This window comes from Brassica napus, chromosome C7 (genome assembly GCF_020379485.1).
Source record: "Brassica napus cultivar Da-Ae chromosome C7, Da-Ae, whole genome shotgun sequence".
NCBI classification, from domain to species: Eukaryota; Viridiplantae; Streptophyta; class Magnoliopsida; order Brassicales; family Brassicaceae; genus Brassica; species Brassica napus.
In genome coordinates this window covers 22715051-22741268 of record NC_063450.1, presented here as the reverse complement: position 1 = coordinate 22741268, position 26218 = coordinate 22715051, and the positions used below count along the sequence as shown (strand labels likewise).

General features: G+C 37.7%; 7 protein-coding genes across 8 annotated transcripts; 3 read left to right on the top strand and 4 right to left on the bottom strand.

Annotated features, from left to right (window-relative positions):
* The first annotated feature begins 362 nt into the window (after positions 1–362).
* Positions 363–2916, top strand: LOC106425348 (lysine histidine transporter 2). 2 transcript variants are annotated; one of them, XM_048763837.1, is made up of 8 exons: positions 363–543; positions 638–837; positions 1054–1437; positions 1662–2055; positions 2138–2243; positions 2324–2415; positions 2504–2572; positions 2678–2916. In XM_048763837.1, the coding sequence occupies exons 2-8, from the start codon at positions 656–658 to the stop codon at positions 2774–2776; spliced, it is 1326 nt and encodes a 441-aa protein (XP_048619794.1). In that variant the 5' UTR covers positions 363–543; positions 638–655; the 3' UTR covers positions 2777–2916. The 2 variants fall into 2 exon arrangements, with proteins under 2 accessions (XP_048619794.1, XP_013721537.1); XM_013866083.3 differs by lacking the exon at positions 363–543 and having other exon boundaries at positions 578–837.
* Positions 2917–5941: 3025 nt separating this feature from the next.
* On the bottom strand, positions 5942–8612 carry LOC106425465 (3-oxoacyl-[acyl-carrier-protein] reductase 4-like). Its single transcript, XM_013866199.3, has 11 exons — positions 8301–8612; positions 8045–8214; positions 7796–7849; positions 7298–7378; positions 7162–7207; positions 6994–7088; positions 6880–6912; positions 6619–6753; positions 6433–6526; positions 6246–6328; positions 5942–6142 (listed from the first exon to the last, which is right to left on the bottom strand). Exons 1-11 carry the CDS (start codon positions 8470–8472, stop codon positions 6110–6112), a joined length of 996 nt encoding a protein of 331 aa, XP_013721653.1. The 5' UTR covers positions 8473–8612; the 3' UTR covers positions 5942–6109.
* Positions 8613–8866: 254 nt separating this feature from the next.
* Positions 8867–9828, bottom strand: LOC106425391. Its single transcript, XM_013866124.1, has 3 exons — positions 9540–9828; positions 9238–9299; positions 8867–9178 (listed from the first exon to the last, which is right to left on the bottom strand). Exons 1-3 carry the CDS (start codon positions 9826–9828, stop codon positions 8867–8869), a joined length of 663 nt encoding a protein of 220 aa, XP_013721578.1.
* A 2903-nt stretch (positions 9829–12731) lies between these two features.
* Positions 12732–14350, top strand: LOC106425448 (uncharacterized membrane protein YuiD). The gene is made up of 5 exons (XM_013866184.3): positions 12732–13367; positions 13503–13659; positions 13743–13793; positions 13918–14010; positions 14170–14350. Exons 1-5 carry the CDS (start codon positions 13240–13242, stop codon positions 14242–14244), a joined length of 504 nt encoding a protein of 167 aa, XP_013721638.1. The 5' UTR covers positions 12732–13239; the 3' UTR covers positions 14245–14350.
* Positions 14304–17716, bottom strand: LOC106425447 (2,4-dichlorophenol 6-monooxygenase). The gene is made up of 10 exons (XM_013866182.3): positions 17294–17716; positions 17121–17203; positions 16914–17049; positions 16356–16849; positions 16218–16265; positions 15967–16141; positions 15752–15864; positions 15572–15668; positions 15266–15485; positions 14304–15027 (listed from the first exon to the last, which is right to left on the bottom strand). Exons 1-10 carry the CDS (start codon positions 17493–17495, stop codon positions 14466–14468), a joined length of 2130 nt encoding a protein of 709 aa, XP_013721636.1. The 5' UTR covers positions 17496–17716; the 3' UTR covers positions 14304–14465.
* Positions 17717–17941: 225 nt separating this feature from the next.
* LOC106425390 (U-box domain-containing protein 6-like) lies at positions 17942–21163 on the bottom strand. The gene is made up of 5 exons (XM_013795177.3): positions 21101–21163; positions 20576–20761; positions 20388–20495; positions 19176–20302; positions 17942–19004 (listed from the first exon to the last, which is right to left on the bottom strand). The coding sequence occupies exons 1-5, from the start codon at positions 21149–21151 to the stop codon at positions 18185–18187; spliced, it is 2292 nt and encodes a 763-aa protein (XP_013650631.3). The 5' UTR covers positions 21152–21163; the 3' UTR covers positions 17942–18184.
* A 1801-nt stretch (positions 21164–22964) lies between these two features.
* LOC125590494 (glutathione S-transferase T2-like) lies at positions 22965–25257 on the top strand. The gene is made up of 3 exons (XM_048764079.1): positions 22965–23612; positions 23926–24003; positions 24952–25257. The coding sequence occupies exons 1-3, from the start codon at positions 22965–22967 to the stop codon at positions 25255–25257; spliced, it is 1032 nt and encodes a 343-aa protein (XP_048620036.1).
* Positions 25258–26218: the final 961 nt, after the last annotated feature.

Below are 26218 nucleotides of genomic sequence, written 5' to 3'. Positions count from 1 at the left end.
CACTTATTTTGTAACGAAAAAAATTCTCTAAAACGACACTTAATATGAAACGGAGGGAGTACATGTAAAAGATGTAAGAAAATGAAAAAAGTTATACAAAAACAAAAGATATTGTTACCAAAAAAAAAAACTAAAGATATTAAAATACCGAAAGGTATCAATTCTTGGGATCATCCGAATACAAATTTATTTTTTGCTCAAAATATAAACTAAAGTTATAAAATTATCCAGTTGGCTAAAAGATCTTGTTATATCTTCATGATATTTATTTCCAGATTAAAAGATTCATGAAATGCAATCAGGTGATCTGAATGAAGAGAAAATCTTTTTCCTTAAAGAAAAAGACATGTGAATTTAGTCATTACAGAACAAGTGGTGGGAATAAAACACAACGGTTTCTCAGCTGTTGTTGCCTTATACAACGGGTTAAGACCAAAATATTTAGTAACATAACTAACTTGAATTTCAAATCTGTTAATTACAAATTTTTTAAAAAATTAACTAACGTAAAATTGAATAATTAAACCAGACAAAGTCGTTAAAGTGAGTGAATCTCGAATCTTGATCCACTCTTATAAATACTACATAACTCTCATCTCTTCATATTCATTCTAAAATCTTCTTGTATCTCAAACAGTATCTCTCAAAGAACAATATGAGTAAGAGCGAAATGTCAGCGAGCGAGATTGCTGCGGCGAAGCAGAAGAAAGTCGACGACTGGTTACCGATCACGTCCTCAAGAAAGGCCAAGTGGTGGTACTCTGCTTTCCACAATGTTACTGCCATGGTTGGCGCTGGTGTTCTTAGCTTGCCCTACGCTATGTCCAATCTTGGATGGTACGTTAAGATCTATATTTTAAGCCGCCTTTGAGACCTATGAGGCTTGAAACTCTTACTAAACATATATTTTTCATAATCATTTAGGGGATCAAATGATATATATACTAGGGGGTATAGACGAATGTTTCATCTCGCTATGCCCATGACTGGCTCTGACTATATATGATTCATTTCATTGATTTGTATTCACTATATACTCTTTTGTTGATACAGGGGACCTGGCGTGACTTTGATGATACTGTCATGGTTGATAACTTTGTACACACTGTGGCAAATGGTGGAGATGCACGAGATTGTACCAGGGAAGAGGCTTGACAGATATCACGAGCTAGGCCAAGAAGCTTTTGGCGAAAAGCTTGGTCTATGGATCGTTGTGCCTCAACAGCTCATCGTGGAGGTCGGTGTCGACATAGTTTATATGGTCACGGGAGGAAAGTCCCTCAAGAAAGTCCATGAACTCCTCTGCCCCGATTGCAAAGACATCAGAACCACATTTTGGATCATGATCTTTGCTTCTGTTCATTTCGTTATCTCTCACCTACCCAACTTCAACTCCATCTCGGGCATTTCACTCGCAGCTGCCGTTATGTCCTTAACGTAAGACCTCTTAACAGCTAAAACCGTTTTATTTTTTGAAATGATATTTACATCTTAGCAAAAAAAACCTATTAAAGTTTCAAAAAAAAAAAAAAAAAAAAAAAACCTATTAAACACATTCATTAAGGTTTGTTTTGTAACCTGAACGTTACGTTTCATTTCCATTTAAAACGTTATAGTAGTGATCATATATTGGTTTGTATGGTTTTGTGATGCATTTATAGTTACTCAACTATCGCTTGGGCTGCATCGGTGCACAAAGGGGTTAAGCCAGATGTAGACTACTCGTATAGAGCCTCGACAACTCCTGGAAAAGTATTCAACTTCTTGAACGCGATGGGAGATGTGGCTTTTGCCTACGCAGGTCACAACGTCGTGTTGGAGATTCAGGCAACCATCCCATCGACTCCGGAGGTGCCCTCAAAGGTTCCAATGTGGAGAGGAGTTGTTGTAGCTTACATCGTAGTCGCCATTTGCTACTTCCCTGTAGCGTTCCTCGGCTATTGGATCTTTGGAAACAGCGTTGATGACAACATTCTCATGACTTTGGAGAAGCCCGTCTGGCTTGTCGCAATGGCTAACTTGTTTGTGGTCGTCCATGTCATTGGAAGCTATCAGGTCTCCACTTATCTGATCCCTCTGATTGAATTGATAAATATAACATGAATATTGACATGTTCTACTTTTGTGGAGACAACAGATCTTTGCAATGCCCGTGTTTGACATGATGGAAACCGTTTTGGTCAAGAAGCTGAATTTCGATCCTTCCTTCACACTCCGCTTCATCACTCGCAGTCTCTATGTTGGTAAGTCACACTCCTCATATTATACACACCTAACTTTCATTTTAGCTACTTCATTCATTTGTCTGATTTGGACCATGCAGCTTTCACTATGTTCATTGCAATATGTATCCCGTTCTTTGGTGGACTACTCGGTTTCTTTGGAGGATTTGCCTTCGCACCAACAACTTACTACGTAATCATTCATATTGGTTTCATTCTTTTTCTTAGAAACTATAGTTATGATTAATGATATAACACACATATTAATGTTGCCACTACAGCTTCCATGCATTATCTGGCTCATTCTCAAGAAACCAAAGAGGTTTGGTCTATCCTGGACGATTAATTGGGTATGTTTTCTTTTTTCTAATGATCTATAGTTCTTGATTTTTTTCCTTGTACACTAATAACTTTTGTGTTTGGTTTGGTGTTGTGTGAAAAATGAAAAATTGCAGTTCTGCATTATAGTAGGAGTTATATTGACGATCCTAGCACCCATTGGTGGCCTCAGAACCATCATTATCAATGCAAGCACCTACAAGTTCTTCTCTTAGATTTCTTCTTAGTCTTCGTTTTCTACGACTGTCTGTTTTGCTTACCTTTTTAAAAAAGCTTTTAGTATAGTTTAAGACTCGTAATAATTTTTTTATGTGTTTTCTGCTTTAATAATTTAAAACTCTCCACTTTCCGGTTCTTTGTTATTTGGTAACTTTATGGATTGATGACGTATGAGAAATTGATCACTAGATCATCTAGTAGTCTAGATGCAGAGTGATATATATCATTCTCAAAAGAGATTCAAATGTTAAAAGTGGAAGCAGACATGACAAAAACCATAGCTAATAAATCTTAGAACTAAAGAATAGTAAAGCAACGCCCGTTTCTCTCTCAGAAGATTTGCAGTTGAAGAATGAGCTGAACGCCTGCCTTAGCTTAAAGATGAACACTCGTTTACATAAATTGAGAGATTACCAATTGCTCATGCTTGATTGTTGTAAGTGATAGACATCATGAGTCCCATTCTATTTCGCTATAAGATAGATGATCCGTTTAACTTTAGATTATATCTCAAAATGTTAAATTCAATTAATTTCATGTTACTAGAATTTTCCTTGATTTAATTCTCACCGTAACAAAGTAGTGAAATATAATATCACTGATTTATATATATACTAGATAAGGCCCGTGCGTTGCAAACCGTGCGTTGCAACGGATTTTGTTTGATGTTTTAGTAAAAACACATAAAAATAATAAATCATTTTATTATAGATTGAGGATTTTTTTTTTTTGTTTGCATAAGCTGTGAGATATTTATTTATAATTACAAACTCATTTACACACATAAATCCCTATTAGTATTTGTATTTATAATCATAGTGCATAGGTAAATTGTTATCAATTTTGTATTTAAAGCTAGAGAAAACACTTATACCTAAAAATTTAAATCAAACTCAACCAAATTAAAAATTAAAATGAAAAAAATTGAAAGCTAAATAAGGTCAATCGAGTTAGTGACAATATTATACGGGAAATTACCAAAAATACCACATTCTTAATATCACTTTTATTCTCGCTTTAAAAAAAAACCACTTATAATCCTAAGGTTAGCTAATTTAGACTAAGAGTTTAGAATTGAGGGGGTGGGATAAGTTTTAGGAATATGAAATTTAGGATTCTAATAAATATATAAATAAATAATTAATTTTTAAAAAAAATTGTGTTAACTAAATATAGTTAACTCATATAAGTTAACATAAATATATATATGTTAACTAATACCGAGCTTCATAAACTTCATTATTCATTTAAGAATTTTCAATCATATGGTCAAGATTAACCAAGCAACCATCATCTTAGCTGAAACTAATAGAAATAATAAAAATTAGTATATTAAATTTTCTTCAACTAATTAGAGTAACATCCAAATTTTTTATTAGAAGTTAGTTCAGAAGATGCTGATTAAAAAATTACACTTTGATATCTCTTGCTAAAAGACTTTCATGATAATAACAATATTATCACATTTCACAGCGCGATATATATCTTCAAATAGTTTTACTTGTCCAGCTCATAATGTTGCTTGTATTTCAATTTCACTATATAGAATAGAGTTTTTGTAGAAAAAAAAAACAAAAAAAATGAAATTGCTTAACGGAATTGGACTAATAATTCATAGAAAAAAGTGCTACAGTTATTTACAGAAAATACCTCCTTAACAATTAAGTTAGAGTAACTATTTGAATATCAGCTTTTTCATATTATTGATGTAACAAAAACGTTATATATATATATATATGTATATAAATGCATGAATGTTATCATCTAATTAATAGTTTCTTGTATCTTTAAGTTGAGCAAAATCTTTGTAGTTGAAATCAAAAATTTTCACATAGTATTTGAGGTAATAGTTGTTTCACACATGCAGTTGTTGTTTTCTCAATCACTCTTATTTGAAATTTATGATCAAAGACTTTATAGTTCTTACTGTAATCCTTTCCGTTACAAAAAAAAAGAATAATTGTAATCATTTTTGGATTATGATTTCTTAAACATAAAATTTACTATTTTAATAAGAAAGTTTATTATTATATGGAAATATTTGAAATACTTGTTTTACATTTTTTGTTTAGATTTGAAGAAAAAAAAAACTACAATTAAACCGTCTTTAACAATTTTATTTTGTAAAAGATTTTATAAAAGGATAATTACTATCAAACAAATTTTTACAATTATATTTTCTTTATAATTTTAGAAAACGAAAATTAGTATGAAGTAAATTATTATACTTTTCTTTTGTTTAAGAATTGTAAAAAGAAAAAAAAATTAGAAAAAGGAAATTATTGTCAATTAAAAACTATCAAATAATCTTTTGCTATTATCTTTGTTTATGATTTTAAAAAAGGAAAATTAATATTAAATAATTATTGTGTTATTTTCTTATTATACTTATATTATTAATTATGATATATTAAGCAATTATGTTTGGTGACAAAATACAGGAGAGCTTAATCTTATATATAGATGTGAATAATTGTAATCCTTTCAGTTATAAAAAAAAATGTAATCCTTTTTGGATTATGATTTCTTAAATAGAAAATTTACTATTTAAATAATAGAGTCTATTATTATATGAAAATATTTGGAATACTTATTTTACTTTTTTTAGATTTGAAAAAAAAAACTACAATTAAACACTCTTTAACAGTTTTTTTTTTGTAGAAGATTTTTATAAACGAATAATTACTATCAAATAAAATTTTCAAAATTATATTTTTTTTAATTTTAGAAAAAGAAAGTTAGTATTAAGTAAATTATTATACATATTTTTTTTAGGAATTGTAAAAAAGAAAAAAAATATAAAAATGAAATTATTGTCAACTAAAAAACTATCAAATAATCTTTTGCTGTTATCTTTATTTAGTATTTAAAAAAACGATTTTACAAAACGAAAATTAGTATTAAGTAAACCATTATACATATTTTTTGTTAAGGAATTGTAAAAAGGAAAAAAATTAGAAAAAAAAATTATTGTCAACTAAAAACCATCAAATAACTTTTTGCTATTGTTTAGTATTTAAAAAAAAAAGAAAATTACCATTAAATAAATTTTTTTGTGTTATTATCTTATTATATTTATATTATTAATTATGATAAATTTTAACACATGTCATCATCTTAAATTTTTAATTATCATGTGTCATCATCATGTTAATTATCAATTTTAAAGAACCAAGCTTTATATAATAAGATTATTATGTAACTGAGTTTAAGCAAATGAGTTATAGATCTCTCTCTCCAAACAGAAACCGCAAAACAGAAATCCGACCAAGTGCCAGAAACAACTCAACTTTGTCTGTTTTACCAATTTTTTTTTTTTGCTTAAAGGCCTAGATGGCAATACCTCCATCGATGGTGAATGTCTGCAAACCAACAGTTTTGAACCATGGTTAGGCAGGTAAAATAAACAGAGAAACCAAGGCTAATAATACGAAATTTTCATTTGATAAAGAGTAATGAGCTAACCTGTCCAGTTATGTAACTGGCTGCCGGACTGAGAGCCAAGAATTCGACCAAGCCAGCCACATCTTCTGGTTGTCCATATCGTCCTGAAAAAAAAAAATCAAGTTTGCTTTGTATCAGATACATCCTAACCTACGAAAAACTACCCACAACACAATGTAAAAGTTGAACCCTCTATTTTTTTTTTAACCTAATGGGATTGTTCCCAAGATTTTCTTTTCCATGTCTTCTCCAAGCTTGGCAGTCATGTCAGATGCAATGAATCCAGGGCAAACCACGTTCACCTGTAAAAGAGCAAATTGGTCAATGGACCAAGTTTAATATCCTGTCCAAAGAATGAAAAAGAGGAGTATGATGAGGAAGATGGGTTACATACATTTATATTCCTGCTAGCACCCTCTCTGGCGGCAGTCTTGGAAAACCCAATAACTCCAGCTTTAGCTGCAGCGTAGTTTGCTTGCCCAATGTTACCAATGAGACCAACAACTGATGCTATGTTGATGATCCTTCCCTGCAATATCATATCCAAAACTATTACCATCAATTATACTAATCAAGAAAACAATGGAAAGCATGTGAGGACAAAGGCGGTGACAGTTGAGAGAAAAATAAACAAGGTGAAGTGAAATAATAATACCTTTCTCTTCTTCATCATGATCTTTGTTGCTGCCTACAGAGAGTTAAGTAAATATAAGTTTCAGGCCCTAAGATTCTGACTTCTGAGTATCAAAACTTCAGTAGGAACACTAACCTGGGAACAGAGAAACACTCCAGTGAGATTCAAATCCATCACTTCATCCCATTGAGATTTCTTCATTCGAATCAACAAGGTATCCCTGGTAATTCCTGAAAATCATGTTAGTCATGTCCGTAAGATTAGTAAGTAAAAATCAAAGGGGGAACTAAGGTTTTCATATACCTGCATTGTTAACCACGACGTCAATGGTTCCCCATTTATCAACAGCCTGCAGAAATAAAATTACACGAAAAGGAAAATGGTAAAAGATGTAGGAGAATTATAAGATTAAGAGAGGGTACAACAACTGATCACTTACGGTTTTCATCATGGCATCCACATCAGCCTCTTTCGAGACATCACCTCCAAAAGTAATAGCCTGGCCACCATATTCTTCAATCTACAAAGTCCATAGATAAGACACGGAATAAGACGACATAGTGGACAAAAAACACTATGGAGTGAAGATGTTATTTATTAGGGAAAAGATGGGGGTAACTGGAGAGTGAAGTCACAAAGGGAATTGAGAAGCATATGGCAACAAGAAACCGAATAATGAAACATTTTCCAGAGCCAGAAACTACAGCGGTAAATGCAGTTATTGTCTCAGAAATCAAAACTGTTACAAGGATTCAGTGTTAAACTCAAAAGGTGGCACATTTATTTTTCAAGCAATATTAACACCCATGTCTAAATAAAGATGTATGATTTATTGGTCTAAAAGTGATACCCCCGAAACAGAAAACAAGGAAAGAGCTGCAAAAGCAAAGCACGGGGAATTACAAATTAACACTCAAATTCAGAGCATCAGTCACACCTGTTTGGAAACTTCTTCAGCCTCCTTTGCAGACCTAGCATAATTCACCAAGACCTGCAAGCAGAACCACAATGTTTCATCATTAGACCGTACATCAACGGGTTTTCCTTTCTAAAACACTAAACTGCAAGCAAAGCAAAGCAAAGCAAAGCTGAAATCTTGATAGCTCAAAAGACTTGAAGACTAGTATGGTGGCTTTACATACCAAATCTGAAACAACAAGGAAGCAGATGGTGTAAAAGTACTAACCTTACAGCCAGCTTTGCCCAAGGAAAGAGCAATAGCTTTACCAATGCCTCGAGAGGCACCAGTCACAACCACAACTGGAGATTCCACTTTTGGAACAGCTTCTTCTTCTTCTGTCGTTGTTTGCTCAACACCCGTGGCTTGAGCTTGAGCTTGAGCTTGAGCGTTCACAACTGCGTGAAGATAGAATCTAATGAGAAGAGAGAGAGAGAGAGTCTTAAGGGAAACAGCCAAGCCCGAGAGAAAGAAGCTGAATTACCAGTGGAGGTTGCAAATGGCTGTCTACATCGCAGCATACCGAAATGAGGCATCGCAGACTGAAGCGGAGACCATTGACGGACCTGGCAGATCTCACGGTAACCGAGCTTCCCGGCGGTGGCTTTCAAGGAGGTGAGTTTTGTTGCTGCGACGGTGGTGGCCATCGAACACATAGAGACACAGTTGTTTAACTGTGAGAGTTGAGGAGATGGAAAACTCCGTCCGAAAAGATCGATTCAGAGAGAGGCGACGAAAGTAAGTAAAAGTCTTTGACTTTTTGTATTTTATAATTTCAAGAGAAAATAAATAAAAAAATTCGAAAAGCGATACGAACGAGGTTGTCTGTGTAGTTGAGTTTTATTGTTGGAGAGCTGGTGGGACTAGTCAGATAAAAGAGACTTAAACCGAACCAAACCAAATCGATTTCAATTCGTAGAAGATTATTATTATTTTTTTTTTTTTTCCGAATGAATGTTAAATTGTTATTCATCAAAAAGATCATTTTTACATCAAATGGTGCAGACTATGTAATCTTTTTAGTAACTCCCCATAAGAACTCAAAGAACTTTACAATCTTGTACTAAACCAAAACTGTAACCCTTTCTCCATAAATCTTACTTTCTTTGATCTCATCAGACTTAACTTATTCCTCACCCCTTTATCTACCAATTTCTTCAGCACTTCGATTGGCATGAGCTTCTTCTCATGACGAACCTTGTTTCTCTCTCTCCAAAGAGTATACAATGCTATTTGAAATGCATATCTGATACAAAACAGTCTCATCCTTTCCATCTTCTCATCAGATATCCAAATCACAATGTCCTTCCACTCGTTTGTATACGTCTCTTTCAATATCCCTTTTACAAGAGATCCCCATATCTGCGATGAATAAGAGCACTCAAAAAAGAGATGATCTCTTGTCTCTTGAGCCGTTTTACAGAGGACACATATTGTATCCGCACATTGGCTCCATCTTGCAACTCTATCCATAGTAGATAACCTATTCAATAAGGCCAACCAAGTCATGAATGCATATTTAGGAGTAGCTTGTGAGAACCAAACTACCCGAGACCAACTACATTGCGTCTTGGTCACTCTCAAAATACTCCAAGTCTCGTGAGTCGAGAATTCTTGCTTATAGCCTGATTCTCTTCTCCATAAACTAACATCTTCCTTCTCAATACATAAACGATTCCCCACCTCAGTTAGCTCAGCTTCAATATCTTTTAACTACTCAGACTTGCTTCCTCAACAGTGGATTCTCGACCAATGCCCATGTCTATGATACCTCTTTCCCCCAGTATATCAATCAGAGCCCCTCTATCTGACCACTTGTCATACCAAAAAAATGTATGACGACCATTACCAATCTCCTTCATGTAAAATGTCTTTGCAATGTCTCTTAACTTCAACAACTTTCTCCACATCCACGAACCAATTTGCGTTTTACTCTTGACTTCCCAAAAGCTTTTCTTCCTCAACAAGTTCTCCTCGATCCATTTGCCCCATAACGATTTTCCAGTACTCATTCTCCAAATGAGCTTAAGCCCATAAACCTTGTTTACTTCTTTAAGTGATCTTATTCCCAATCCTCTCGCTTTTCAACTGACATACATCCTTCCAAGCTACTTTTGCACCCGTCGTTTTTAACTCAGGCCCTGACCAAAGAAATGCATAACAGATACTTTCCACTTCTTTAATGCATTGGCTAGGTAATCTAAAGACAACAGCCCAAAAATTGACTAAACTCATCAATACAGCCTTGATCAATTGCAACCTCCCAGCATAAGATAAAAATCTGCATGTCCAAGTGTTAATCTTATGTCTTATTCTTTCTACCAGAGGCTGGTAGTCTTGCTTCTTCATTGAAAGAGTCATAAGCGGGAGTCCCAAGTATCTGACTGGGAGAGTACCTACTGCAAATGGGAAATTTGCCAGAATTCTTCTCTTCTCATCTTCAGCTACTCCAGCCATGTAGATTGTGGACTTCTCCAAACTTATTCTCAGACCTGACCATCCAGTAAACTCCTGAAATACTGAAAGAGCCCCTTCCACTGACTCTTTAGAACCCTCTACAAAAACCATAAGATCATCTGCAAAGCATAGATGGGTAAGAGAGAGAGACTTGCAGCGAGGATGGAACTTAAATTTCTTCTCCTGCACGGCTTTATCGATTTTCCTAGATAGTACATTCATGCAAAGCACAAATAGGTAAGGCGAGAGAGAGCATCCCTGCCTCAGTCCCCTAGCACTCTGAAAATATCCAGCAAGATCCCCATTCACTTGAACCGAGAAAGAAGGACTGGTGATGCACAGTTTTATCCAATGGATAAATTTCTCTGGAAATCCCATAACCACCAGACTTTTCAAAACAAAATCCCACTGAACAGAGTCGAATGCCTTCGATATGTCTATCTTCATAACACTTCTTGGAGATATCATATCCATGTGATAATCCTTCACCAGTTCTGAAGCCAATAAAACATTTTCCATTAACAATCTGCCTTTTATAAACGCAGATTGATTCTCACTGACAATTCGCGGGAGCAACATCTTCAACCTATTTGCAATTATCTGGTCCAGGAGATTTATTTGAAGGCATTGCGAAGAGGACCTTACGAACCTCTTCCTCAGTGACCTCTGCTTCCAACATACGACAGTCCCTCAAGGTGCATCTAAACTCCAATAATGACTGTAACTCATCTTCTGAAACACCTTGATAGTCCTGAGGGTGCATATTTAGAAACTCAGAAAAGAACCTTTCTGCCTCTCTCTTTATATCTCCCTGGGTTGTTGCAGTCGTACCATCTGAACATCTTATCTCTCGTATTGTATTATGAGCTTGACGAGTTCGAATGGCATTGTGAAAAGTCTTGTTGTTTTCATCTCCAATATCTAACCAGTGCAGCTTCGCCCTCTGTTTAAGAAACTCCTCCTCTAACCTAGCTACAAATACCCACTTCTCATACGCTTCCGCTTCCTCCTGAATATTAGCACTGCTTGGACTAGATAAAGTGTTTCTCTGCTTATCACATAAGACTTCATGTGCTTCATTTGCTCTCTTAGTCAGATTTCCCAACTTTTCTCTTCTCATTTCTCTAATGAGTGGCTTCAGATTCTTTAGTTTCTTCGAGAATCTAAACAAAGCCGAAGTAGAATGAAACAGCTTCTCTGTATTATCCCAGTACTTTTTCACCATTGGTAAAAACACAGGAAGTTTTCCAATCACATTTACGTATTTGAATGGTCTTCGAATCTTTTCACTGGGTGGCCAGATTTGAATCTTACATCGCATATGGTCCGAGCAGCCTCCTGGCTCAAATACTGAATAAGCACTAGAGAAACGAAGTAGAACAACATCATTCATCAATACTCTATCCAACTTCTTGCAGATGATACCTTCTTCTCTCTTATTACACCACGTATAAAGAGGACCTTGATAACCCATATCTGAGAGCCGACAATGTAGAACTACTCTTTGAAAATCCCTCATTCCACCAGACACTCTTCCCATATTTAGAAATCCAGAACTCTCCTCTCCCTCCAATATTTCATTAAAATCCCCCATAATAATCCAAGCCTTGTTTTTGAAACTAGGAGAATTGTGATGGTGACATAAATCACTCCACAATTCCTTCCTCTCCTCCACTTGATTACTAGCATAAACAAATGTACAGTAGAAATCTGCTTCTCCTTGTATACCCACAGAGCAAGTCATCATTTGATTTGTCTTGTATACTGGTGTTAAACATATTGTCTCTCTCCAAACAACCCAAATTCTTCCTCCATTACTACACTCATAATTAGTCATAGAAGACCAATCACTAAAAACTGACTTCATTATTTTCCCCATCTTCTTTTCTTTCACCCTTGTTTCCAATATAGCGCCAAACTTCATGTCTTTACTTCTAGTCCACTCTCTTACTACGGAATGCTTCAAAACTTTATTCAATCCGCGCACATTCCAGAAGAAACTAGTCATTAATGTTTTCTTCGAGAATGCCTTGTACTCTTTAGATTGACATCCAAAGCCTTAGCCTTCTGATTCCTCTTCACCCCTCTTTGCGTTCCAGCTCTATCTTTTCCCTTCGCTTGTTGAGCCAGAATAACATCTTCCAACAAATCACTATCCAACTCCCTCATTTGTTCACTAGCAACTGAAACCTCATCATCATTATTATCCTGCTCTTCTGTCTCTATTTCCCCCTTTTCAGCTTCTTCCTCAATGCTCAATACAGAAAATTTCGAAGCTGATATCTGAACTTCTAATTCATTCTTCGGAGGTGTTTTCAACTGTGATCTTCCTATCTTCGCTGGTGAGACTAGAGCCCAATTACTAGTACCATACTTCTCACAAATTTCCCTCGACTTTTTCACTTCACTCTCTTTTGTATCCCCTTCCATTTTTTTCACATTTGTATCTCCTGTCATATCCCTTATCTCTTCTTCCTGACTTGTGTTAGTGCCTTCTCCATTATTTATTTTCCCTTCTCCCCCAGCTCTGGGTGATCTATCAGAACCTTCATTATGCTTCTTCCTCTTTCCATTCAGTTTGCAGACTTTATCCGTGTGACCCCATTTATCACAGAAACTACACCTTGCTGGTAGCCAAGGGTAATGATAGACAATCGTAAACTCTTTCCCTTCCTTAGAAAAATCAAAATCTCCCTTGGCAGCTCCTTCGATTCAATTTGTAGATTACCAAACCGTTTATAAACCATATCGAACCAATCTTCTTTGTTGTATTCGATTTTGACGGGGAAAAAAGTATGGTCAAAGTAATACGAAAGAAGATTAAACGTCACGGAGACGCTATTTTGGATTATTAGATTTCGAAGACGAACATTCGTAAAAGGATTCGAGTATTTGCCTTAATTGTGGATTATTTGTCATCTTCAAGCCTTTACGAGATCCATCCATCCATCCATCCATCGTCCGCCATGGAGGATTCTTCCACGCCTACTGCTACGTCTTCGACTCATTACTTCTCTATTTTCACGAACTACCCTCTCATCTCCGCCTTCACGGCATTCGCCATCGCTCAGTTCATCAAACTCTTCACCTCCTGGTTCGAAGGAGTGATCTTGTTACATATTTGTCCCTCTTAGTGGGAAAGGATAGATCTTTCGTCTACTTAATAGAAACTCTTAATTAGACGAAAAGGGAGGAGGAGGATCTTTTACATGTTTTGTAGCTTATGCAGGTATAGGGAAAGGAGATGGGATCTCAAACAGCTTCTTGGGTCTGGAGGAATGCCTTCTTCTCATTCATCTACTGTTACCGCTCTCGCTGTTGCTATTGGTTTGCAAGAGGGTTTTGGTGGATCACATTTTGCTATTGCCTTGATCTTGGCATCTGTTGTAAGTTGGTCACCTCGTGGGATTCTTTCATTAGCTTACTCTCTCTCTCTCTCTCTCTTGTTTATTTATACTGTGTGTGGTAGGTTATGTATGATGCTACCGGTGTAAGATTGCATGCGGGTCGCCAAGCTGAGGTTTGCTTGCTGCTGCCTCTTTGTTTCATCTTTTAACCTGATTGGTCTTTAAATAAAAAAGGTACTACTATTGATGCATTTGAGCTCTAGTTTCCTCATATCTGGGGTCTGACTCGTTTTACAGGTTCTCAATCAGATTGTGTTCGAACTTCCTGCTCAACACCCACTGGCTGAAAGCAGACCATTGCGCGAACTTCTCGGCCACACCCCTCCTCAGGTATGTTTTAGTATTACACAGTTTGATTGAACAACCTACAAACACTTTTAGAAGCTTCTGTGAGTTGATGGAGCTCTACAACTTTACTCTTTTATTTGTATGAATATAGAGACTTCTTGTTTCTCATCCGATTCTGTTTTCCATTTGCCGAGAGAGCAGGTCGTTGCTGGTGGAATGCTTGGAAGTGTCACAGCAGTCACTGGATACTTGTTTACCAGGATAGCTACTAGCTAACGTGAACCAACAATCATACCCACAACTCCTCTACCTAGTGAAACCCCTGAACAGTGAACAGAACCGAAATACACTCTAGTATAAATATTCTTATTTTTTAATGTTCTACACTTTATGTAAAGAAAGCTTAAAACACTATTACAAAAAAAAAAAAAAAACAGAAATGGTTTTATTTGGAAATAAACAGAATACAAAGAATATGTGGAGTAATTTGGCATTGTTCATTGTTTCCCAAGAATGATGTTGAAGACATCTCTCATGTGCAGAGTAGGTTCCAAAGGAACACTAGACTTCATACGCCAAGCAATGTGTTCATCGGGGCGTACCAAAATAGAACCTCTCTCTGTCAACTTACAAATACTCCACCAAGAAGCTTCTCCACCACTTTCTTCTTTAACTTCCATAACGTCAACAACATTTTCACATGGAGCTAATGCTGATTTGCTATCCCTTACAACACCATCGTCACTGCTACTAGGCCAGATTACACATACCTTTACATTAGCCTTAAACTCTTTTGCGACTTCGAATGTAGCGCGAGCTAGCTCATAGGACTCTTGTAAGGGCGATATTATAAGTAGAAACTCCACTTTGTCGATGGAAATAAGATCCAGTGTAGAAACAATAACTTCTCTTGTGGAATCTGACAGAACTTTCACATACATATGGGGCAGTCTTGAACCTGGTTCAGCACAGGGAACATAGTCTCTTCTACGACCACTTGGTGCTTCAGGATCACCAGCTCCAGACTCATTATCAGGAACAATGGCTCCCTCTTGGTACCTAAATAGTAAACACAGTAGCTTTGGTTATTCTTAACTCTGAATTTACTTATCTTTTGTTGAAATGAAATGTCAGAAACACAGTGGTTAGAACATTAAAAATCAAACTCTCCGTTTCATAAAATATCACATATCAGTTTACAAAAGCAGTCTGGCCTAGTTTCTACTCTTTTTGTATCCTTAGGACTGCTACTCAAACTAAAGTGAGAGTTCTACAGTTCAAAAGGTGATGATGATACCTGAAACCAAGATCCTCTGCAGGAAACTGTAGTTGAAGGCTTTTTCCTCCATCGAATATACTCTTTAGTCTGCTAAGTCTCTGATGTCCTAGTGGATTGCTCTCATTCAACAGAGATTCCGAAAGCTGTGCACGTCCTATTGCAAAGACCTTATCCAAGATTGCCTTTTGCAGCCCAGTTGGAAGGATGGAACCGACTGTTTTGTTTATAAACCTATGAACTAAAACACCACAGAGGTATAATTACTTTAAAAGCTGATCACTGAACGATGAACTGAGCAAGAAGAAAATGTAGTTTTAGTTTCACCTGAGTTGGCAATTGTTGGATCAAGACCTAGCGCTGAAGGAACCGACATAGCTGCTCTGAAGTTCTGAATGCTGAGTGAAGTATTGAAAAGGGCAATCTAGCAGTGAACAATAAGACGCTTATAAATGAATCAAGTTAAGAAGAGACGATGGCAAGAAAAAATTAAAAAAAACACCATACCGGTCTACGTTCTGTTTCATATGTATTAAGAATCGAAGATTTTGCAGAACCCTGAACAAGAGCTGCTATTTTCCATGCAAGATTATGAGCATCTTGAATTCCAGTGTTCATTCCTTCAAAAAGTCATTTATTTCTTCCAAGATTAACAATCATAAAGAAACTGTCAAAGAACCAGTGTATGGTTTCACTTTTTTGAAAAGATTTGGAAGACATACCGAAACCTCCAGCAGGTGGGAACCTGTGAGCAGCATCACCGGCAAGTATCACTCTGTTCTCACAGCACATGAATTTCTCGGCGACTTCAGCATGCATGACCCACGGCTTAATATCAGCTACATCCAAGTCTGAAAGCTCATGTCCCACCAAATTGAATATCAACATCCTGCACATCTACAAGAATATATCACTCAGTAACACAAATCACAAGCAAAATCATAGTTGAACTTGGTCACAAACTGAGATGTACCTCCGTACTGAAATCAGATAGGCTCTGCTGAGGAGGATAGTATGGGATCTGCAGTAAATAAGAAATGGTTACACGCTAAGCTACTGTATATGAAGTAAGACAAATTGAGATTTTCTATGTCAGGGCTATAGCTACTACCTGTAAGACAAACTCTCCTTGTAGAAGATCATGGGCAACGAGAACTCCTATACCTCCGGTGTTGAAAATGAAAAACAACATCCCTGGTCTGTTATTGATCAAGTACTCACCGAGCTCCCTGCTAATGAAATGGACACTAATAAGCTTCTGCAGATCTCTTTCCCCACGCATCTCTACATTTGTGAGCCTTCTTACAGCACTCCCAGCACCATCAGCACCAACCAGTAGACTACATTGGATGTTTCTTTCCATACGCTTGCCTCCTTTGAGAAAAGCAACAGTTGCAGTAACGCTTTCCTTGTTAGCATCGATCGCCACACACTCATGACCCATAAGAATTTTCCCCGCAACAACAGAGTCAAGCTCAAGACCATCCGACTCTTTGGAACTATGAACATTAAAGCCGAGGTTTTCTAACCGCTTAAGCATTAAGCTTGTCAATTTGTACTGGGAGAAGTGAGCAACGGAAGCAGGGCTGACAACCTTCTCAAAATCTGTTTAAAACAACAAAATCAAGGCCTGCATTTTTTCGTCGATTGTGTAGAGAAGAACACACACCTTGAGGCTGCATGTGGTCCACTGTGCCTAGAGTTGAACCGGAGAGTGAAGTACAGTATATAAACTTCCTCCACAAATCAACAGGAGGCTGTGATCTTTCAATCTCCCCAGCTAACCCATCCAATTTACGAAAGATCTAAAGCATATGAAAACTAAGAATCATAAATCAAAAGACCATTAGAAACAAAATCTACACAATGATCTAACCTCCATAGACCGGTTGTTGATGAAATGAGCTTGTGGATGTTTAGAAAAGCATGTGGCTTTGTCAACAAGAGCACATTTCACACCTAAACATGAAAGATGAGAATCCAATTCAATCAAAGACAGGAACTCAACTTTAACAAAAAAAAGGAAGGACTTTTCAATGTAAATAGTACCTAGTTTGGTGAGAAGGATGGATAAAACGAGGCCTACCGGTCCAGCGCCGACGATCAGAACAGGAAGCTTAGCATCTTTGCCGTGAAAGGTGTTTGAGCTTGAAAGGTCCCTGCTTTGGAAGTATCTCGCTGGGTACACTCTGACCCTCGAATTGTTTCTGCTTATTCGTGAAACCCTCTTGATCAGCCCAAGCAATGCCATGCTCGAGAAGCTAGAGCCTGAACACAATCAAGAAGAAGATGCTGTGACTAATGACGACAGAGTTGCTGTGACAGAGAGCGACGGAGTTGCTGTGACAGAGAGCGACGGAGATGCGGCGCAAGAGACGGCGTCTCTGGTGGAGCCGGCTGTTTACGATCTTCCCTTTTTTATATTTGTTGATTTTCCTAACTCGATTCATACGTGGTTCCATAGTTTCCATAATATTTATTGATTTAGTTATATACCTAACTCGATTCAAAAAGTTGTTTTGTTTCCAAATTGATTTTTCTTTAAAAAAAAAATAGTTTACATATTTTTTTTTTTTTTTTTTTTACGACTAGTTTACATATTTGAACATTGAAAATTTTATTTCATAATTTATTTTTATTACAAAACAAAGATCAAGGGTTTTGCTTCAAGGCTATTGTATGAATCTTGTTGAGAAGAAACAAGAACTAAAATTTATATAAAAACCTGATGATACATGAGTAAGCTCTATCTACATGGGTATAACTCTCTGGTGAGAGGGGAAGGTGAGCAAAAATGGCGTTAATCACAGTGTACTGTACATATCTTTCTTATCTATGCAGATGACTTTGTAAGAGGTAGTAAAAGTTGAAACAAAGCAAAACCAACACTTTACATGAGTGGGTGTGTCAATGTCAAACACTCCAATCTATCTTCTCTTCTTAATGGTGGAGCGAGTAGCTTTTCTTCCAGAGGAACCTCAATGGTCTTGTTAATGTCTTCCTTCTTGATATTGATTTAAACAAAGGCTTTCCTTCCGACTCTGGAGATGAAGCTTGACCAGATACAGACATTGGTAACGGTGCCGATACGCTTTTCCTGGGAGCTTCCTCTTTGTTTAGCGACGGCTGTTCTCGTTGCCTCTGTTCCCTGAACATCATCAGAAGCTTCTGAGACTTGTCTCTTCCACGGGGACTTCCGTTCACCGAGATCGAAACCAGAGACGGAATCACACCTTCTTGTAGAACCATCTGGATACACCGCTCGCTTCCCGTGCATAGGATCACAAGGCAAGCAACGGCTTGCTCTTGTTCGATGGTGTCCCCAGTGTCTAGCACCGTTGCGAGAGTGTTGATCATGCCTTGTGATGATATCATCTCTTCTTTCCCTTCGTGGCTAGAGGCTAGGTTTAGTAACACGGCTAGTGACTTCTCTATCCACAAGTGGTCACCTGTTGACGCAAGGAGTTGAAGGGTTTTGATTATGTTAGATGAGAGGAGAGTGGGGATGTTGGGAGAGTGGGTTGAAAGGTTGTAGAGGGCGTGAAGAGCGTCCAGCTGGCATTGGGTCTCGGTGTTTTCTACCTGAACAAGAAGTTTTACAAAGAAGGGAACTGCTTGACTTGAGCCAATCACTGGCTTGGCTTTCTCAAGGCAGGAGAGGTTTAGATATAACGCAGTTGCTGGCCCTAGGGAGTGGGAACATGAGATCATTCTCTCCAGCAGTGGGATGACTCCTGAATTTAGCATCAACTCTTTGTTCCTACAGTCCATGGAAATGAACAAAACATTAACACAGAAACTACCACATGTAATAATAGTTTTGTCCTAGCGGTCACGCGAGTTGGGGACCGATGACACAATGGCCAGGGTCCTTTCCAGCTGAGTTAATGACTTCTGGTAGTGAACAGTGATATTAGAAAGAAGATCAGACCTGTTATTGTTGACAGCTAAGTTAAATAGAGCCATAGCTCCTGTTTCCTGTGCTGCTGCATTGTTTTCATCAACAGCTGATTCTAGAAACCGCGAAAACGCTTCAACAAATCCATTGGCTCCCATGAGGATCCTGGCCTCTTCATCATCCTTCAGCACTAGCCTGACATTTTCTACTACTTTGCACTTTTTAGCTAAGTCCTCCTCTTTCTCCAACATAGCCAATATATCCTGATACTTCTCTAGAACATTGATCTCAGAAGTCTCCTCATCAGCCACAGTGACATCTTCTTTGTCAATAGTGCTACGCTCCTCCAAAGGAACGGTTTCAGGAGCCTTCAGTGTGCTAGATCCTTTACTATCAACTGACTTTGAATTAGCGGATTCAGTGTCAGACAGTGCTAGTCTCCAGTAGTTAAGGTCGAGAGACTCTGGTGGTTCAGCAGGGACTGAGATCCCATTCTGCTCACACCAGCTCGCAATCAGACCTTTCACACAGTAATTAGGGGTCAAGGAAAGATGTGGGAGCTGCTGCTGAGTCTTGGGGCAAGAGTTATGTCCATCACCGAACCATTTCTCGATACAGACCCGTTCATAAGTCTGTCCAGAGGCAATAATGACAGGATCACACATCAGCTGCAACGATATGGGACACCTCAGTTCTTCCGGTGGAGTGGGAGCCTGTCCTGACTTCTTAAAGTTAATAGAACCGAACTTAGATAGTTGACGCCCAAACGCGTGATGAGCTCGGTCTTCATTACCAGTGGGGGAAGCTGGTGGTGAGCCCTGAGAGTCATTCTCATCAGTGATCTCGTTTCTGAAGAGCTTTGAGTATTTTCTCATGAGATGCAAGAGGTAAGCTACAATAGACTCTTTACGCTTGTCTTCTTCCGCACGTGCCCTGTCTATGAGTTTCTTTAAAGCACGGCGCTCCGCTAGAGCTGATCTAGAGGAAGTTATGCTCAGTCTTGTAGCTGCGTGGTGGAAAATTTCGAGCTCGGAGTTGTCAGTGGCGTTGTCGAATTTCTTGCCTTGTTGCAAGAGTGCAATGATTCTGTCACCAACTTCTTTTTCTGATGGATCAAGCAAGAACTTGGTGTGCTCTAGTTCACCAACAACTTCCAAAATCTGAAGGAAATCAATCAATCAATCAGAACTCTTAATCCAACAAGTATAATAAACATTGAGCTGTGCATTGAAAGAGACATTGTACCTGAGAGCCAATAGAGCTAGGGACAATGTCCTCTACGCGTCTAAGACTATCAATAAGCGCAGATTTTGCTTTCTCAAATTTTAACAGTACAGCATCCCCAGTTATAGCCTGATGAGGAGTGGCAAAAGAAATGGAGGGATTCAAGAGACCAAATCACAAGAGAGTATGTAATAAGGAGGGAAACTGACCAAGTAAAGTTTGCTAGACTCAGAGCAGTGTTGAAGAATGTTCTTTGCCTTCTCGAGTGCAATGTGTAAGGAGCACAAGGCTTGAATCCCTGATTTGCTCCGAGGTCTTGCCTCTTCCAAGGAAGGGAAGATGGACAGTACCTTGCAATAAACTGCGGATAGCTCCTTGCAAATGTCTCTATGTAACTGCATTGTTATCAATGGGGCCATAACACACACAAATTTAGCAGCAAATCATAGATAGAACAAAACCATCAAAGAAAAGGAATAAAAATCCTGATTTATCCCAAGATTCCCAATTCCAATCTCAGCCCATAATACAATAATAACAGAGGCAATGGAAAAAATAAAGGATGCAACTTTCACCGTTTTCTAGCAAAGACAAAACTTCATTGGAAAGAATCACATTTTCTAGCACATGAAAAAACAGAACCAATCCAACAAAAGCAAAGCCTTTTTTTTTACCATAAGATTCCACGGACAAGAATCTCTGAGAGAGTGATTGGATTGAGAATATAAATATACCTTGGCATCGCTAACAGCGAACAAATTCTCCTCAAGTTCGCTTACATCCATGACACAATTTAAACAAACCTTAACAATAATTATTCTTCTTTCAAAAAAAAACATGAAGGAACCAGTAAAGAAGACAAAACCAAACACAAACGCAAAGTTTTGGCCTTTTTGTTCCAAATTCTAAAGAAAAAAATGGATTCTCAAAAGATTACCTTTGCTCTGAGAAAAAGTATTAGAGCTTCCGCATCGAGGGTTTATAACCGGATCACGGACTCGGGATCCTAGGCCCATTCGATTAAAAGAAAATGTTTATTGGGTTTAATATCGTGATCCGTCTCTTGCGGGTGAACCCGTATGATACGGGGTCAAGCCACGCGTCGATAGCAGAGTGGACACGCGAGTCCGCGTGTAGACGGAGAAAAAAAGGGATTCGCGATAGATCATTCATTTTCACTTCTCTCTTCTAAAGCTAGGGTTTCATTCTCTCCCTGGCGATTTTTCGTGCGACGCGATAGCCGGATCATTTTCTCTTCTTTCTTCGATCTAATCAACGTCGTACTCTCTCGTAGACGATCTGAGGTGAGTATCCACTAGTTTCACCGATTGATTCAATCGTTTGGGGTCGAAAGCGTTTTAGGTTAAAAATCGATTTGGGGGATTTGATTTATGGTTTTGGGGGTTTTGTCGTAGGGTTCGAAATCGAAAAGGGGGTATAGATTTCTGGTTTAAAATCGTCATGCGGGTACGTTTATTTGGGATTTGTAATCGATTTAGTTTATAGTTAGGGTTCTAAAAGGAATCGTTTTTTCTGATGCAGATGGATCCCGCAGCAGAGATAAGAGATTCAAAGAGGACAAAGGAGTACATCAACATGCTCTCTTCTGTGGCTGATTCAGAGTACGGGATTCCGACGAGGTGTCCCTGTGGTGGCAGTATTATTCACGAGGTTCGTGGGAACGATGACTACGACACTCTTCCTGGGAAGCGGTTCTTCACCTGCAAAAACTACGAGGTACGGTTGTTCTTAATTGTATTTTGAATTTTTTATTTTTTAAACGAGATTGATTATTGATTCAAATTTTTTTTTCTTACCAAGGCTGATGGGTTTCATTATCGTCAGCCTTGGGTCATTGGTGTCGAGGAGCAGATCGAACGCCTCACTAAGCGTCTGGAGGAGGTGAAGGTGGTGATAAATTGGGTGCCGGAGGTCAATAACCACATTCAGAGACTGGAGGTAACTAGATTCTAATTTGATTTCAATTTTGTAAAATATTTCTTAATTTTTTATGCATTGATTAACACTGTATGATTGTTCTTTCATGTACAGGCAGAGGTTGATAACCTCACTGGGCAGGTTTATAACCTCTCTATGCAGGTTGAGGTCTAGGAGAAGCTCTGCTTCGACTGAAAACAAAAGGTAACCCTTACTCTACACTGGTTAACTACAGTGGTAGCTAGCTAGAGTTTAACCACACTTAGTTGAGTTTTAAAAATTATAGGTAGCTGCGTATTTAATGGTAGTGAATGGTTGTGTATCAAATCGGTGTAGTTGAGTTTTTAAAATTTATTTGATGTTCATTCAATGATATCTGTGTAGTTATACCTATGTTGTACTTGTTATAGAGTCATTAAAACACACACACCAAACACTAAAACAAGTATAGAGTAATTAAAACACACACAACAAACAGACACACGAAAAACCAAACACACACACCATACTTAAACTAGTTTAATCAATGCTTGGTAGTTAGACAAACACACACACGTAATCAATTTGTTGTACTTTCTAACACTAAAACTAGTATTAAAACATAGGCATGATCCACATCTCAAAACACACCAAACTTTTAAAACTTCTATCTAAAACTAAATGGAACCAATTTCCCTTAACTCTCACGGGTTCGTTAACCTCCTTGCCTCCCAGAGCAGTCAACCAATAGATATTGGTTGTTCTGAGGTTCCAAAACCTGCGGAAAGGCGGAAGTGGACAGCCAAAGAAGATGTGGTGCTGATCAGTGCTTGGTTGAACACCAGCAAGGATCCAATCGTGAGTAATGAGCAGAAGGCTGGCTCATTTTGGAAGCGCATAGAGGAGTGTGTGAATGCAAGCCCTCTGCTCGTTGGCTCCGTTCCTAGGGAGTGGAGTCAATGTAAGCAGAGGTGGGGTAGGGTTAATGAACAGGTTTGCAAGTTCGTGGGATGTCACGAAGCTGATTTGAAGAAGCAAGCCAGTGGACAAACTGAGAATGATGTCATGAAGGCGGCTCATGACATCTTCTTTAATGACTACAATGCCAAGTTCACTCTTGAACATTGTTGGAGGGGGCTTCGGTTTGATCAAAAATGGAGATCCCACAACTCGACACGAGATGGTGAAAAGGAGAAGAGGAAGGAACCTGCGGAGGAGGTGGGTGGCGAGGAAGATGTTAGGCCTCCCGGTGTGAAGGCTTCCAAAGAAGCAAAACGCAAGAAACACTTCAATGAACCAGCGTTTGATCAGATAGAGAGCATTTTAGAGGCAAAGAATAACTTATCCAAACACAAACTCCTAGATAGGTTGCTAGGAAAAAATGCAGAAACTCTTTCTGATCAAGAAAGAGCTCTAAAAAACAAACTCATTTCAGAAATGCTTTAACGTGGTGAGTGGAAGCTTTTTTGTGCATTTATCAGTTGGTTAATCGTTTGATTTCTCTTGTTTCACTCTCTTGTGCTTTATGTTTTAGCTGTTGTATTTTCACATTGTTTGAATATGTTTTGGTTTATGTATATTGATAATGTTTGTATATGTTTTGGTATCTAGATTATTGATATGTATCCGTTCTTCTTTGTAGGTCACGGGTTCAAGGAGGAGGATGCGTGTGGACGTGGTTGTAGGTCTCGGTTTCTTTATGTATCATATCAAGTCACAGGTAAGGTTGATGGTTGTAGTAGTATTATGTCAGATTGAATCACGGGAGAGTGTAGTATTTTGTATGTTTCTACATTCGTTTTAGGACCTTCGGTTAATATGGGTGTATGTACCCACAGGATGTGTTTTCAAGTCACGGGTGTATGTCCCCACGACTTGCCTTTTCAACTCACGGGTGTATGTACCCCCGAGCAACTTGACTCATGTATCTCTATATATATAAACTATGTCTTTCTATTATTTTTGTGCATCAAAGTGTTTCACAATAGTTGTAAACTTGAAAACCAAAACTTCTAAACTTGTAAACTTCGTTGATACACTTGCTTTGATACACTCATCACTTGCTTTGATACACTCATCAACCATCACCACTTGCTCTGATACACTTCTCATCCATCACCACGGGGGTTCACCACGATTGCATAGACATCACCACCTCTACTTGTCAAAAACCAATCCATAGAGGTAAAATATGAACTTTTCATTTGTTTTTATGAGGCAACAATGTCATTTACCATATAGAAAAGAAAAAAAATGAATTCTATTAAAAAAAAATTATAATCCCTTTTGTTTATGAAAAAAAAAATGAACTATAACTTTAAAATCAAAAAAAAAATTCTAAAAGAGATAAACATACCATATAGAAAAGAAAAAAAATTGAATTATATGAAAAAAATATTATACTCCCTTTTGTTTATGAAAAAAAAAATTAACTATAACTTTAAAATCCAAAAAACATTTCTAAAAAAGATAAACATACCATATAGAAAAGAAAAAAAAATGAATTATATGAAAAAAATATTATACTCCCTTTTGTTTATGAAAAAAAAAATGAACTATAACTTTAAAATCCAAAAAAAAATTCTAAAAAAGATAAACATACCATATAGAAAAGAAAAAAAAATGAATTCTATGAAAAAAAAATTAACTATAATTTCTTCTTTTGTAGCAAGAAAAAGATCAATCAATAATGTCTTCCTCATCAAGCGATGAAGCAGATAAAGCTTTTGATGAAATGGTCGACAAAGTTGTTGATAATTTCATAGACACAATAGTTGATGGTCAAACCAACTACCGGAAGAAACGAGCTTATATCGAAAGAGATCGAGAGCGAGGACACAATCAACTATGGAAAGACTATTTCATGGAAAATCCTACATACCCACCTGAAATGTTTAGGAGGCGTTTTCGAATGAACAAACCACTGTTCCTTCGCATTGTCGAGCGTCTAAGTAGTGAAGTTCCATACTTTTAGCAAACAAGAGATGCTGCGGGAAGGTACGAGCTTTCTCCCCTTCAAAAGTGTACGGCAGCTATACGTATGCTCGCATATGGTCAGTCGGGAGATACATATGACGAATATCTCCGACTTGGTGACAGTACATCACGTTTATGTTTGGCAAATTTCACTGATGCAATAATACAGTTTTTTGGAGATGAGTATCTACGAAGACCTACACCCGAGGATCTTCAACGATTACTCGATGTTGGAGAGGTACGGGGGTTTCCGGGGATGATAGGCAGCATCGATTGTATGCACTGGGAGTGGAAAAACTGCCCAACGGCTTGGAAAGGTCAGTTCACACGTGGTTCAGGAAAGCAGACAATTATCTTAGAAGCTGTTGCATCACAAGATCTTTGGATATGGCACGCATTTTTCGGCTTACCAGGTACCCTCAACGATATCAATGTTCTAGAACGGTCACATGTTTTTGATGACATCTTACATGGTCGAGCACCTAAAGTTAAGTTCAAGGTCAACAACCACACTTATCGTATGGCCTACTATCTTACTGACGGAATTTATCCAAATTGAGCAACATTTATCCAATCCATCCCACTTCCTCAAGGTCGTAAAGCCGAGAAATTTGCTGAAAAGCAAGAATCCGCCAGAAAAGATGTCGAACGGGCTTTTGGAGTATTGCAATCGAGGTTTGCAATTGTTAAAAACCAAGCTCTACAATGAGACAAGGCAAAGATAGGAAAGATAATGAAAACTTGTGTCATATTGCACAATATGATAGTAGAGAACGAACGACACGGATACGCTCAAATTAATACATATGAGTTTGAGTCAGGAGAGTCCAGCAGAAGTTCAAGGGTGAGAAGCAGAGATAGTATTCATGTCGGTGATATGTTAGGCATCCGCAGAGAAGTTCGAGATTTAGAGAAGCATGCTCGATTGAAAGCTGATTTAGTGAAAAATATTTGGCAAA

Bases quoted from the DNA above. Each gene is read 5' to 3' on its own strand.
- LOC106425348 (XM_048763837.1), top strand. From the start codon at position 656: ATGAGTAAGAGCGAAATGTCAGCGAGCGAGATTGCTGCGGCGAAGCAG. The intron at 2,056-2,137 runs GTCTCCACTTAT...TGGAGACAACAG, and splicing joins ATGTCATTGGAAGCTATCAG to ATCTTTGCAATGCCCGTGTT. The intron at 2,244-2,323 runs GTAAGTCACACT...TGGACCATGCAG, and splicing joins CACTCGCAGTCTCTATGTTG to CTTTCACTATGTTCATTGCA.
- LOC106425465 (XM_013866199.3), bottom strand. From the start codon at position 8,472: ATGTGTTCGATGGCCACCACCGTCGCAGCAACAAAACTCACCTCCTTG. The intron at 6,913-6,993 runs GTTAGTGTTCCT...AACTCTCTGTAG, and splicing joins GAGTGTTTCTCTGTTCCCAG to GCAGCAACAAAGATCATGAT. The intron at 6,143-6,245 runs GTTAGCTCATTA...GTTGGTTTGCAG, and splicing joins CCAGTTACATAACTGGACAG to ACATTCACCATCGATGGAGG.
- LOC106425391 (XM_013866124.1), bottom strand. From the start codon at position 9,828: ATGAGTACTGGAAAATCGTTATGGGGCAAATGGATCGAGGAGAACTTG. The intron at 9,300-9,539 runs GTCTGAGTAGTT...CTTATTGAATAG, and splicing joins ATCCACTGTTGAGGAAGCAA to GTTATCTACTATGGATAGAG. The intron at 9,179-9,237 runs GTAAAACGGCTC...TATTCATCGCAG, and splicing joins GGATACAATATGTGTCCTCT to ATATGGGGATCTCTTGTAAA.
- LOC106425448 (XM_013866184.3), top strand. From the start codon at position 13,240: ATGGAGGATTCTTCCACGCCTACTGCTACGTCTTCGACTCATTACTTC. The intron at 13,368-13,502 runs GTTCGAAGGAGT...TAGCTTATGCAG, and splicing joins ATCAAACTCTTCACCTCCTG to GTATAGGGAAAGGAGATGGG. The intron at 13,794-13,917 runs GTTTGCTTGCTG...CTCGTTTTACAG, and splicing joins ATGCGGGTCGCCAAGCTGAG to GTTCTCAATCAGATTGTGTT.
- LOC106425447 (XM_013866182.3), bottom strand. From the start codon at position 17,495: ATGGCATTGCTTGGGCTGATCAAGAGGGTTTCACGAATAAGCAGAAAC. The intron at 16,266-16,355 runs GTAGTAGCTATA...TATTTACTGCAG, and splicing joins AAGGAGAGTTTGTCTTACAG to ATCCCATACTATCCTCCTCA. The intron at 15,486-15,571 runs GTGAAACTAAAA...GTGGTGTTTTAG, and splicing joins TCCAACAATTGCCAACTCAG to TTCATAGGTTTATAAACAAA.
- LOC106425390 (XM_013795177.3), bottom strand. From the start codon at position 21,151: ATGGATGTAAGCGAACTTGAGGAGAATTTGTTCGCTGTTAGCGATGCC. The intron at 20,762-21,100 runs GTATATTTATAT...ATAACAATGCAG, and splicing joins TCGCTGTTAGCGATGCCAAG to TTACATAGAGACATTTGCAA. The intron at 19,005-19,175 runs GTCTGATCTTCT...CATGGACTGTAG, and splicing joins TTAGCTGTCAACAATAACAG to GAACAAAGAGTTGATGCTAA.
- LOC125590494 (XM_048764079.1), top strand. From the start codon at position 22,965: ATGGAACCAATTTCCCTTAACTCTCACGGGTTCGTTAACCTCCTTGCC. The intron at 23,613-23,925 runs GCAAAGAATAAC...TCTTCTTTGTAG, and splicing joins AGATAGAGAGCATTTTAGAG to GTCACGGGTTCAAGGAGGAG. The intron at 24,004-24,951 runs GTAAGGTTGATG...CTTCTTTTGTAG, and splicing joins TGTATCATATCAAGTCACAG to CAAGAAAAAGATCAATCAAT.